Consider the following 14,666-nt stretch of genomic DNA (forward strand, 5'->3'; position numbering starts at 1 on the left):
TGACTAGAGCAATCGGGCTGACCAATCACAAACGACTCTTCCCATTTGTGATTGGTCAACCGGCCTGTTTTCGTCAGAAGGGGCGGTGCCTGGGAACCGTTCATGAGGTGTCGCAAAGCAACTGTCGTGAGGTTCAAATAACTTTAATTCGATGCGCATTTAATGTTTTTTTATTTATATTTATTTAAATCATTGTATTTGTATCTTTGTGAATATTTTATTAATTAAAAAATATAATTTTTTAAAATATCATGGTATAAAGGAACCATGATATTCATACTTTTTTAGTAAAATGAACAAGCGCGAGTGGATTACAAAACAAAAGTAGACAAAATAAATAAAACTAAAATATAATAATACATAGGATAGTGAATCGGATATTCTCCTGTTTCAGAACAAACATGTGTTATTATTGTGCCTCTCGGTTACCATGGTGACGGGCCGGGAGTGAAAACATGAGCAGGATCAGGACTGGGATGGTTTTATTCCTGATTACACAAGCGCTGCTGAACCACACGAGCGCTGAACACGGTGGGGTTATATATTCAATAATAGAATATGTTAAGAATCAATTTTTAATTTGCTAGATTTGGACGATTATACTCTATGAACCATGTACCATTGACTGATCTATCAAAAAAAAGAACAAATAGGATGATTGCTATGAAACAGTATGTGTTTATTTGTGGGTTTGTTTATGTATCCGTATGTTTTGTTTGTCTTTCAGAGAAGAAAGCACAAAGAAAGAGATTTGACGTGGCCTCCTTACCAAAGAAAAACAAGGAGCTAACAAAGCTTTCTTCCTTGAGGGGAAGACAAGAGCAGGTAAATTCATCACTCAACATCAGATCATTTCACACTAACTCCACCTTTTAAGAAATGTGTCCTGGAGTAAAGCAGTCAGTGTAAAAAAAAAAAAGATCCTATTATTATTATTATTATTAATAATAATATATTATTTTAAATTGTTAACAATCTATAAAAAATTAATTACAAATAAATAATAGCTAAATAAACTATATATATATTTATATTTATATTTATAATGTTAAAATATAAAAATATGAATATTATAAAAATAGAATAAAATGAATATTCTTTTTTTTATATTACAAAATATTTTAATTGTACACTATTAAATATATACACATATCTAATTTGTAAATATTAATCAAATAAAATAAGATGAAACTAAATTTATAAATAAAATAAAATCAATATTGGCTATACGTTTTTTTTCTTACTAGTTTGTATGTTCCCTGGGACTCGAACCCACAACCTTTTGCGCTGCTAACACAATACTCTACCACTGAGCCACATACCCACAAATCCCCTAGTATTATGGTAGTGAGAGTTACACAAGCATTTCCTTCATAAAAATATAAAGATTGACTGTTTTACTGGGATTTTCTGTTGTTCAATATGCAATATGACTTGTTGAATGTATTGCTGGTGTTGTTTCAGCGCTTGGATGAGGATTTTGCAGTGCTTTTTGAAAGCACCTTTTCCCTGGAAATGAGTCTGTACTGTAGTGTGCTGCTGTATGCCATCTGTCAGCTGCACTGCTGTGAACGCGTAAGACTGGACACAGAATAATCCTATAAAAATACACTGTCGAACTGTTTCTACCACAGACATGAAGTCTATTAATGAATGCTTGTGTTTTTGCTGTTTTTACTGAATCACAGATCTGCATGCGGAGGAAAGAAGAGCCATGGTCTGCTTATGTGGAGCTGGAGATGATAGAGATGGGATGAGATGTAGATCAAATACACAAAACACACACTTTCAGTACTGAATGAACACATCTGCACATTTGTTTAATAAATACTTTGGTGTTTTATAGTAGTTAAAGTTTTCTTATCATGTATTTGATGTTTTATCATACAGACATCATTCTTTGAAACCATATCCTACGTTTTTATCAAAGTATTAAAGGATTTAAGGATATTCAAAGCAACCTGCACATGTGTTGCTCATTTTTATTGTATTACTTACTATTTTCCTCTTACTCTGTAGTTCAGATGGTTCTTTAATCTTATTTTCGGGAGGTTTCGAGGGATATTGTCTCCATTTTAAAGGTGGATTTTAACATCAGTGTTGTGAAGCAGTGATTTTCCGGTGATTTTGCGTTGGGATAATAGCACTTGTTGAATTTGCACTGGTCAGATGAAGTACAGGATAAATTTCAGCCAAAGTCTGAGCATGAAACATACATAACTAAAATTATTAAATAAACCCTCATTCTTTATAATCATCACATTGTCTCCTGATTTTCCCTCTGCTTTAGTTTATACTGTCAACTTCAGAGAAACTTTTTGGTAATTTTTTTTTATTTCTATTATTTTTTTTTTTTTTGGTTTTGGGTATTACCAAAACTCTTCTGAAAGTGTTGGATACCCATACAGTAGAAAAAAAAACAAAAACAAGAATAAATCATATATATACATTTATATATATATATATATATATATATATATATATATATATATATATAATCAAAATATAAAAAATGTCCAAAAAAGTTTCTAAAACATGTTTCTAAATATATTTACATAGATATATTTTCTTCCACTATATTTTTGCCATTTAAAAAAAATATATATGTATATTCATGACTTGACTCCAAACTTTGACCCCCTTTATCACTCTGCTCTCAGATTCATCACAAATTCTAGTTTTAGGACACATCATTGTTTACTTTACAGTTTGGTAGGATGGTCATCTCTGCATTTGCGCAGGCTCGAACATTGGTATATTTTAATTTACAAAGTTATTTTAGGAAAACTTCCAAAATATTTATATAGGAAATTTTTTTCATTTCAAAGCTCCTACAATCTCAGGTCATATAACTGGTTACAGTTTAAAGTGCCGGCTATTAGAACAGAGGTTGGAAAGCTAAGCCTGTTCTATTATGGCCTCTGGTCCTGGAATGAAGTGCAGAATAAACTTAAACTACAATCACTCATCTCTTTAGGTGATTTTAAACATAGAATAAAAGAATTGGTCATTGCTAAGTGCAGATGTTTTGATAATCCCACTTCCACTTAAATTTATTATTAATATGATTATTAATGTTGTTTCTGTGAACAGTATTATAGGGTATTAGGTAATACCAAATTGTTTATGCTGCTGTATTCTTTGTTGTATTTATTGATGATGTTGGTTTTGTCTGTGGTTTGTTGTCTGTTTAATCCTGCTTTCTGACCCTGTCTTGACTAGGTCTCACTTGTAAAAGAGGTTTTAACCTCAATGTGACTTTCCTAGTTAAATAAAGGTTAATAAAAAAAAAAAATATATATATATATATATATATTTTTTTTTTTGTAATGGCAAAAATATAGTGGAAGAAAATATATTTATGTAAATATATTTAGAAACATATTTTAGAAAACTTTTTTGGACATTTTTTCATTTATTTTGAGAAGCTGAAATGGGACATAGTACTTTCTGAGCTATTTTTATTTATTATTATTAATTTTATTTTTATTTAATTATTAAAATATTTATTTTTTTAGTCATAATTTATATATATATATATATATATATATATATATATATATATATATATATATATATATATATATATATATATATATATATATATATATATATATATATATATATATATATATTTTCATTTAGTCATTTAGAAGCAGGTGTTTTGTGACTGACGGACGTCAGAAAACAACCAATTCTACTCGCCCTTATTTAAACTCCCGCCCCCTTCACCTCACCCCAACCAATCAGCTTCCCTAATCAAACGTCATATTGCGAACGGGCCAATCCCTGGCTGAAGCGACAGCGCAGAACGCTCGCACTAACGCATGCGTCGTCAGCAGCAGCTCGTGCGCGTGTGTGTAGCGACTGTAAGCGAAACGACGGAACGTTTAACGTTCAGTTTACCTCAAAACAACTCCGAACCGAACCGGACTCAACTCAACTCTTCTAAGGTCTACAGAGCGTGATATGGCGGACGAGGGCGTCGCTCAGATGTCGATCAGTGAGTTTGATGATGATTCTGATGGTGATGATGAAGATGGTGATGAATATTGACTGCATGGTTGCGTCAGATACTAATATTACTCTATTAACTGATCTATACTACACAAACATTTATATATACACTGCAGTGCACGGTGTTTTCATGTAAGTCACTATTCTACATTAATATATGTATATATATATACATATATATATATATATACACATACAGTATATATTAGGATGTATCAAATACTACTGTACTATGTATAAATATACTCTACTTATACTCTAATGTTTCGATTTGCCATGTAGACAGAGAAGAGAAGTGGTCCAAGAACTGAGCCCTGAGGCACCCCAGTAGTTAGATGATGTCACTTGGACACCTCACCTCTTTATATATATATATATATATATATATATACACACACACACACACATACAGTATATATTAGGATGTAACAAATACGACTGTATTCATATACATAAATATACTCTACTTATACTCAAATGTTAATATTTACACAATCTCTGCAGAGGGTTGCATCAGAATGTGCTAATCATCAATATCTTGTCTTTACACTCATGTTTTATTTAGTAAAAAATGGTCAAATCTGACAATGTGGGAGCTTATGATTTTAAATATAACTGTTTATAAACAATCAACGGAGTCAGAATAATAAAGGAATAGTTAGAGTGCCCTAGCTGAAGCACCTGAGCCTCTTCCAGAAGTGAAGTCTGATCTAGATCTGTGTGTAAACTGGAGAAATGTTAACTCTGCTGAGTGTTCTGATCCTGCAGAAGAGCTGTATGTGTCTGATAAACACGGCAGTGATGTGGATGGAGACGGATCCCAGCAGAAGCCCTTTAAAACACCACTCAAGGTGCCTCATCCCGGCTGATGCAGATCAGTTCATATTGTCATTCATGGTTAATCATTGCTTAATGTTGTATGTGATCTTTCCAGGCACTGTTGTTTGTTGGAAAAGAACCGTTTCCGGTGATCCATGTGGACACACAGAAGGAAGGAGAGGTGTGAAACCTGCGAATAACACTTACTAACCAGCAACTAACTAACTAACAAACAGTTGCAGAAATAATTACATCGATGTATTGATTTGAAAGATTGGTTCCTGACATAAATGTAGACTTTTTCAATAAAAAAAGTAGTATGAAGTATCCTCAATTAGGAAACCTTGACTCATTAAAGCCAATACAAAAATGTTTATAGAATTAAATAATCTATAAAATATTAAAGTGGGGTTTAAGTATTTTTTTTTCTTTTTGAATGCACATTATATACTGTTATAGTTTTTAATTAATAATCCGAATTAACTTTTAATTTAGTTTTTTTACATGTTTCATTTTAGTTAAAGATTTAGTGTTTTTTTAATATTTATTTGTTTATTGTTTGTAAATATCTATATAACTTTTACATTTACCATTTCTATTTTAGTTTCAATTATTTTAGTACATCAAGTTATAATAAATAAAAGCTTAATTTTTTATATTCTAGTTTATTATAGTTAATGGTTATTTTATTTCAAGTAATACGATTTTTTTTTTTCGTATATAGTTTTATTAAACTAAAATAACCGTTTTATGATTATAAATAATGTATACATAGCTGTTTTTGTAAAAACAAATTTAATAGCCAATAAACATACATGCTTAGGGTTTATTTAGTATTTACTTCTTGATGTACACATCTGTGCAGACATGTAAAACAAACAACAACTATATATATATATTTCCAGTCTGTAGTATTTAAGAAAAATTATGAAATGTTATACAAGAAAAAAAATTAAATTAAATAAATTAAACATTAAGGTTAAGACTAACATTGTCACAAATGTGCATTTTTGTTTTCATGGTGCGTATATGTTTTCACTATTTTTTATATCATGCATTATTTAATATGCATATTTGGCATAAGAACATGTTATAATGTAGTAAATAATAACTTCCCAAAGTTCATAAAAACTAGAATGCTTGTGTTTTAATGCCGTGGTGTGTTTGTGCTGTCAGCGTTGGGCCGTCATCTCTAAGACGCAGATGAAGAACACAAAGAAGCTCTTCAGTCGCGAGCAAATGAAGAACGAGAGCAAAGACAAGAAGGAGGTGCGTGGATCCTCATCTGGTAAACCCATCTCGTATGTCTGTTTTAACCTCTGTCCATCTGATCTCATGATGTTCAGGCTGAAGATGCCGAACGCAGAGAGAAGAATCTGGAAGATGCTAAAAAGATAGTCATGGAGAACGACCCCAGCCTTCCTGAACCCAAAACCGTGAGAGCTTCCTCAATCATGTGCAGGCTATAATACTGACTGGATAATGGCACTCAGGGATTATGCTATCAAGTAAAGCTTTTTGAGCTGCATTTTATACAGAAAAGGTGCTGTATGAATCAAATGTTTTATTTGTATTATTATTTTTACAGTGCGGGGATGGCTAGGTTTACATTTAAGCCTTTAGCAGACGCTTTTATTCAACTCGAGAAAAAGAACAAAGCAATTCAGCTAAAGTTTTGTGACACAAAAGGAGTTTAGTTTGATTTCAGATTCTCAAAATGCTGTACTCAAACATATTCAGTTACATGTGCATTATATCTGTCCTGAATTGCAGTCGTTGCACTCATAAGAAAGGAATCGAATATAAAGACTAATATTTTCCTTTTAAATAGATTTTATTATGGTGTTAACCAACCCTTTAAATGCAATCAGTTGATGTGTTTACGTTCTCATTGAACCATCAGAATTATTGTTGCATTTCTAAGGGGCATGATAGCCAGTAAAGCTGAAATGAAAGTGAAAGTGGTCTTTTTTCTGGTTTCTTTTGGGTCACGCTCAGGTGAAGATTGATAAACTGGAGGCTCTGAGAGAGCAGAGGGTGAAGGTGTTCGGTTGGGTGCATCGGTTACGCAGACAAGGTGAGCAGATCGAGTTTCCCACAATCCTCAGCAGCCTTATTGAACGCTCCAGTCAGAACATGCATTAAGAATAGTTTCAATGCAAATATAGATTATTGTTTGTTTTAAAATAAGTTTGCTCGTGTTTTCTCAGGGAAGAACCTCCTGTTTATTGTGCTGCGTGATGGAACCGGTTTCCTGCAGTGTGTTCTTACGGACAAACTGGTACTGTCTGTGTTTGTGATGTTTTACACTATTAATAACGGGTAAATTAGTTCTGTTAACCCTGTTTGTTATCAGAGCTGTTGCTTATTAGGATTAAAGATGGACGAAGTCCTAATTCAAACAAAATTAAATAGAAACAGAAATTATACATGATCAAGGCTAAGTGATGCCCTAATTGTAGTAAGTAAAAATAATAAATGCAAAACAAAAACAAACAAAAAAAAAAAAAATATATATATAGGATTAAGGCTGAGTAATGGCGTAATTTAAAAAAAAATAATAATAAAAGGAAAAATGATATAGGATTAAGGTTGAGTGATGCCCTAATTAAAAAAATGAATAATTAAAAGCAAAGATGATATAGGGTTAAGTTTGGGCAATTAATTAAAAAATAAATAAATGAAAAAGGAAGAAGAAATTATATAGGAGTAAGGCTAGGCGATGCCCTAATTTATTGATTTTAGAGTTATAAACCACTCATAATCATAAAATTGTCATTGCAAAAAACGATTGGTTATTGTCCAGCAGTGTATTTTATTTCTTAGCCAATTAATTTAGAGATAAGAACAGTTTTTTTCTTTTTTTACATAAATATTATTATTATTATTATTATTACATTTGACATTTCTGTCCCTCTTCTGAAATGATTGTCCCTGCCCTGTAACATACAACTGAATGATATATCAAGCTTTAGCAGTGTGCATTGTTTACTTCCTTTAAATGATCATATAGGTTTTGTGGGTCCGCGTGAAATTTATTCGGTGACAAAGAGGCCAGAATGGGTCTTTAGATGTTGAAGGTTTCAGACCCCTGCCCTATTTAAAGATATGTAAATAAATAAAAATAAAATAAAAAAATCATATATGAGGAAGGTGATGCAATGACAAAAAAAAAAAAAAAAAAGATCTAAAAAAAATAAATGCAAACATTAAACTGCAGGTTGTTTATTACTAGAAACTTTTTTTTAACAATTTGTTTACTTTTTAATAAAATATATATAAAATATAAAAAGAATAAGAAATAAAATACTGCTGCAAAGTTCTCCACTAAATAAAATACTCTCAGTCTCAAACCAATATCATATAATAAAATATAATGAAAAATATAAATAAATAACTATGATTACAGTGCAGCATAACCAATCCCAGCTTGTAGGCCTGTTCATATTTAAAAAAAAATATATAACTTTTCCAAAGTGTAAAGTGCAGCATCAACAGTTTCAGTTTTTAGACCTGCTCAGATTTCGTTATTGCGTTAGACTGATCGGAATTAAGAGCAAAGGTCTGTTTAAATGCCGACGGGAGCTGCGTTTGAATTACAATCGTTTTTTTCCTAGTTGTAGTGATGTTCACACTCGCGTGATGCCTTTTGAAAACCTTAGGCCGGTGACACACTGACATATTGCACCTGTCAAACATAGTCTATTTTGCCGTCAATACTGCTGACGGTGTCCTTTATCAGTAGGCTTTATATTTATGCTCAACATGAAGTATAGATATTGTTGTCGTGAAGACAAGATCCTGGTCTGTCGGCGGCATCCCTCTATATCACCTACAGCAGCAGACTCTCGCGACACTGGAAGCGTATAAGTACAGCATCACAGCAGCGGCTGCAAAGCATGTTCGCCAGACAGTTTAACCATTTCAAACAATGGGTATAATTCTTTCAACATTTGTTTTTATAACAATACACCATACTTTCACCCAAAACGATTAAGTAAAACGTTTAAATGGGTAAATACATATTTGTTATACTTAATTTTTTTTTTCTGGCATAATTGTGAAAACACTAGACATTGGTATTGTTGTTAAAACTCTTGACATGCTTATTCTGTGCATTTTGAGCACGTTTTGTGTTAAATCACATTTATTGTCCATCAAAAGTGTGCTTTCACTTTAATTGAGCGTGAGCAGCACAGCAAAAAATAGACCGGACGCCGAAACCCCCGCTGCACTGCTGTTCACGCGACGCTCCTGCTTGACGCTCACGCGCTGCTCCTGGTCCCGGTGTGAATGCATTCATTGATTAACATGGACGCCGAAAAAAATGCGGAGACTTCCGCCACTTAATATGTTCGTTTGAAAACACGAAAATGTACTTACGTTCCGCATACAAAATATTGCATTCGGTCATTCGGTACACACATGCACCGTACCGAAAGCCCTGTACCGGAACGGTCCGGTACGAATACACGTACCGTTACACCCCTAATATATATATATATATATATATATATATATATATATATATTTATTTATTTATTTATTTATTTATTAATGTGCAAAAAAAATTGTATTTAAATTTTATAATTAAATCTTTCAGAATTTGTATATTTTCTGCATATTTCAGTATTATCAATTGTATTTGGGTCATGTTTTGTGTACAGTGTCAGTGTTATGATGGTCTGGTGTTGTCTACGGAGAGCACTGTCGCTCTTTATGGAACCGTTAAACCTGTTCCTGAGGGCAAACAGGTGAGACAACTACCCCGATTAATTATGAAATATTAATATGAATTTAATATAATATTACTTGCCTCTATTTAAAGTTGTAGTTACATTTAAATTTTATCTTTTAGCAGACACTTTTATCCAAAGCAACTTAAAAAGGAGGAACATTCTTTCAATTTTTACGATGATTTCTAAAATGTGGTGTCTGGTTTTGTTCTGGAAGGCTCCTGGCGGTCATGAGCTGCACTGTGATTTCTGGGAGCTGATTGGTCTGGCTCCGGCCGGCGGCGCTGATAACCTGCTGAACGAGGAGTCTGACGTGGACGTGCAGCTCAACAACAGGCACATGATGATCCGTGGGGAAAACGTCTCCAAGATCCTGAAAGTCCGGTCCACCGTCACGCAGTGTTTCCGGGATCATTTCTTCAGCCGGGGCTACTACGAGGTCATGCCCTGAAACATGCTTTAGAGGATTGCATCTGAGATCAGGATGAGTTTGTTTCTTCTTCAGATTTGGAGAAATGTAGCATTGCATCAGTGTCTCATCAAAGGATGCTCTGCAGTGAATGGGTGCCGTCAAACAGCTGATAAAAACATCACAATAATGCACAAGTAATCCACAGCAGTCCAGTCCATCAGTTAATGTCTGGAGAAGACAAGAGCTGCATGTTTATAAGAAACAAATCAATCATTAAGACACTTTTAACTTCAAACAGTTCCTGCTCGCCAAAATAAGAGTCCATAATCCATAATAACGCTTCCTCCAGTGTAAAAGTGCATCTCCTGTTGTATCTCACATCAAAATCAAGCCACATTTGTTTCGAGCTGTTTAAACACTGCTTGATCTGTGCAGATTTCTCTCCTGATTCAGACCAGAACACTTTTTCACTGGAGGAAGCATTATGCAGCACTCGTATTTTAGTTAAAAATACTTTACTGATGGACTGGAGCGCTGTGGATTATTGTGATGTTTTTAGCAGCTGTTTGGACTCTCATTCTGACGGCACCCATTCACTGCAGAGCATCCATTGATGAGACACTGATGCAACGCTACATTTCTCCAAATCTGATGAAGAAACAAATTCATCCTCCTCTTTGAGGAACTGAAATCGAGGACACAGGATGTTGTTTGTTTTAGTAAACACAGATGTTTTTTTGTTGTGGTTCTCAGATAACTCCGCCCACTCTGGTGCAGACGCAGGTGGAGGGCGGCTCCACGCTCTTCGGTCTCAACTACTTTGGTGAGAATGCGTTCCTGACGCAGTCGTCTCAGCTGTACCTGGAGACCTGCATCCCTGCGCTGGGAGACACCTTCTGCATCGCGCAGTCGTACCGCGCCGAGCAGTCGCGCACACGCAGACACCTGTCCGAGTGAGTCTGGGACCTTCACCATTCATTCAGTGCAACTGTTACATCCCTTCTTTAGCTATTAAAGGGGTCTTCTTATGCAGAAATCCCCTTTACATGTTGTTTGAATCCCCCAAAATAATAACTTCTTTCTCAAATCAAGCCATGCTCAGATTCTTGGCTCAGATTCCAGGCCCCTCCCACTCTAGACGTCAGCAAAGCTCATTAGCATTTAAAGGGACATGCACTGTAGCGGGTCGCTGTGCACAGAGCTGTTTTTGACGGTAAAAAGGGTGTTGTTTTACACTACCATTAGGAAATTTTAACCAAAGTATTTTATAGACTTCATTAAAACCCTAAAGAATCATATCAACTTGTGGAAAATGGGCATCTAATGACCTCTTTAGAGCTCTGGGGATAAGAATCCACTCGTCTCGAAAGATTTACAGCTGGGACAACCATTCAGTAGTGACCTACAAGAGTAAAACAAGACCGCAGCAAAGAGAAAAAAAAATATATATATATATCTATATATATAGATAGATATACCCAAAAAACAACTCGACATTGTACAAGTAAGAGAACCAGACAGAAGCATGTCAGTGTGGTGTGTGTGTTCAGGTACACCCACATCGAGGCCGAGTGTCCCTTCATGACCTATGAAGATCTTCTGAACCGCTTGGAGGATCTGGTGTGTGACGTGGTGGACAGGGTCCTGAAGTCTCCTGCTGCGCAGCTGCTCTACGACATTAACCCTGTATGACCCTTGACCTCACACTGAGCTTCACAGTCACAGAACACCTGGAAATATCATTACATTTTACATTTTAGGCATGGGTTATGCTATTCAGACATGTACAATTTATGGAAATTCACCATCATTGTAGATGTAAATTTGTATTAATTATTATTAATTTGTAAAATATCTTGTCATTTAAAAATCAGTTCTGTCATTAATGTTCTATTATATTATTCATAATATTTTTTTATTTAAATATTTATTTTATGTTGAAGTTTTTGTAACTGTTCTTGATTTTTATAATTAAAAAAAAAACATTTTTAACTATTTTATTCATTTTTAATTCAGTTTTAGTAATTGTAGCACTTAAACTTTCAAATTAAAATAAAAATAAAAATTGTTCTATTTTCAGTTATCATAAATATTAGTCTAATAACAACATTGCCAGAAACTGGAAGGGTTGTGTAAATTCATCCAAAAAATGTAAAAAAATTTTTACTTTTTTTTTAATTAACACACATATATATATATATTTATTTATTTATTTTTTAGTTTTAGTTAATGAAAACAACATGGCCACAAATGACTAGAAAGGTCATGGAAATCCATCATGAAGTATTTCAAGTTTTTAATTAATTTTTATTTCAGTTTTATTCATTTTAGCACTTCATCTTTAAATGAAAATCAGAAATGTCGCCTTGGCTGCAAATCCAAAAATAATAAAATAGTTTTTTTTTGTTTTTTTTTTGTCTAATTTGAATAAAGATTTATTTTATTTAATTTTACTTGATTTAATGGAAAATATATTTATTTATTTTAGTTTTTGTCAGCAATATCAATATTGTTACAAATGACTGGAAGGGTCATAGAGAAAGTATGGAAGCTCTTAAATGTTTTTTTTGTCTCTCTTGCAGGACTTCAAGCCTCCCAAAAGGCCGTTCAAGAGGATGAACTACACCGAAGCCATTGTCTGGCTCAAAGAGCACAACATCAAGAAGGATGATGGGACGTTTTATGAGTTTGGAGAGGTGTGTTTTATTGCATCTCATACGTTATCTCGAAGATTTCTCAGCTGCAAATGCTTGGATATTTGACCGTTTGTGTGTGATCTCTGCAGGATATCCCAGAAGCCCCTGAGCGACTGATGACTGACTCCATTAACGAGACCATCCTGCTGTGTCGCTTCCCTGCCGAGATCAAATCCTTCTACATGCAGCGCTGCGCTGAGGACCGCCGCCTCACCGAATCGGTCAGGATCGATGGTTTAACCATGCAGACATCTGGACAAAACTCAAACTACATAAAGAAAAGACATGAATATGCAACAGCTGATGTGTGTGTGTTTGTCAGGTGGATGTGCTGATGCCTAACGTGGGTGAGATCGTGGGCGGCTCCATGCGTATCTGGGACGCTGAGGAGCTCCTGGAGGGGTATAAGAGAGAGGGAATCGACCCCACACCCTACTACTGGTACACCGACCAGGTATCTCATATACACTACCATCCAGAAATCAACACTCATATCCATCGGGATGCATTCAGTTGATCAAGACGTTTATAATGTTACAAAAGATTACTATTTCAAATAAATGCAGTTCTTTTGAACTTTCTATTCATCTGTGAATCCTGAAACATAAAATGTGTCACAGTTTCCACCAAAAAATATTGTGCAGCACAACTGTTTTCAACATTGATAATAATCAGAAATGTTTCTTGAGCAGCAAATCAGCATATCAGAATGATTTCTGAAGATCATGTGACACTGAAGACTGGAGGAATGAAGAGTTTTATCACAGGAATAAATTATATTATAAAACATATTCACATAGAAAACTGATATTTAAAAAGTATAATAATTAAACTGTTTTTATGTATTTTTAATCATATAAATGCAGCTTGGTGAGCAAAAGAGACTTTTTCAAAAACATTTTAAAAATCTCCGTGATATTTATGAATGTATACATTAAGTAGAGAGAATTAGAATCACAAAGTTGAATGTTAATGATTATTTATAGTAATAGTTTAATGCATTTAATAATTGAATAATAAATGCATGTTTGCAGGAAGAATATTGAATCATGCACCATTACAACAATACCTAGAATCAAGCAGCACTGTTTATTTATTTTTTTCTTAAAATATTTTAATATACAGTATGCCACGTGGAAACTTCTATGCAGTTTTTTTTTTAGAGAGAATGCAAATGTTGTTTATAAAAAAATAAATAAATACGATTTGATTAATCGGAATACACAAAAAATTGCTTAGAAATTGGTAATAAATTTCACAAATAATTACAGAAACGGCAACACAATGAATTAAAACTGACATTTTAACAGAAAAACAATCTTTTCTTTTAAAGCACTTAAACTTCTTCATTTTATAGTGTGTTTGAAAGTAATGTTGTCGTTAAATTTGACAAAAAAGCTACCCAGATGTTGAGCACGTGTGCAGCTGTTGGTCTTCAGCGTGTGACTGTCTGTGTGTTTCAGAGGAAGTTTGGCACGTGTCCTCACGGTGGATATGGTCTGGGTCTGGAGCGATTCCTCACCTGGCTGCTGAACCGTCATCACATCCGTGACGTCTGCCTGTACCCACGCTTCATCCAGCGCTGCAGGCCCTAAACACACACACACACACACACACACACACACACACTGCAAGAGACCAACTAGGAAATCAAATCACACACTCATTGCCGGAGACCGGATTTAACACGTCATGTTTAGGAGACGTTTGAATAGTGATCCTGTGTTGCGTTATATTCTTGTATTGTTCATCTGTGGCATAATAAATCAATCAGATCATGCATTTGTGTTTGATTCCACTAGAGGGAAGCAGAGAAGATCTGTTGCACTGCGTCTTCATAATCATTCGGAAGAAATGGGTCAGAAATGAAGGTTTGTAAGAGGCAAGTCATGTTGTGTATTATCTGATGTATTCCAGCAGGAGACAGATTAAACAGTGAAGTAATAATTTTGTTGATTTAGATGAAAATATTCAACCCAAACACAG

General features: G+C 34.1%; 1 protein-coding gene across 1 annotated transcript; it reads left to right on the forward strand.

The window, feature by feature from the left end:
- Positions 1-3,826: 3,826 nt before the first annotated feature.
- Positions 3,827-14,460, forward strand: LOC132116873 (asparagine--tRNA ligase, cytoplasmic-like). The gene is made up of 15 exons (XM_059525736.1): positions 3,827-4,003; positions 4,786-4,868; positions 4,952-5,017; positions 6,013-6,105; positions 6,183-6,272; positions 6,835-6,913; positions 7,047-7,117; positions 9,504-9,590; positions 9,790-10,011; positions 10,738-10,937; positions 11,535-11,670; positions 12,567-12,680; positions 12,770-12,901; positions 13,003-13,134; positions 14,144-14,460. The coding sequence occupies exons 1-15, from the start codon at positions 3,970-3,972 to the stop codon at positions 14,273-14,275; spliced, it is 1,671 nt and encodes a 556-aa protein (XP_059381719.1). The 5' UTR covers positions 3,827-3,969; the 3' UTR covers positions 14,276-14,460.
- Positions 14,461-14,666: the final 206 nt, after the last annotated feature.

This window comes from Carassius carassius, chromosome 36 (genome assembly GCF_963082965.1).
Source record: "Carassius carassius chromosome 36, fCarCar2.1, whole genome shotgun sequence".
NCBI lineage: Eukaryota > Metazoa > Chordata > Actinopteri > Cypriniformes > Cyprinidae > Carassius > Carassius carassius.

Coding starts and splice junctions, on each gene's coding strand:
- LOC132116873 (XM_059525736.1), top strand. CDS start 3,970: ATGGCGGACGAGGGCGTCGCTCAGATGTCGATCA. Junction 10,938..11,534: donor ACACGCAGACACCTGTCCGA/GTGAGTCTGGGA, acceptor GTGTGTGTTCAG/GTACACCCACATCGAGGCCG. Junction 12,902..13,002: donor ACCGCCGCCTCACCGAATCG/GTCAGGATCGAT, acceptor TGTGTTTGTCAG/GTGGATGTGCTGATGCCTAA.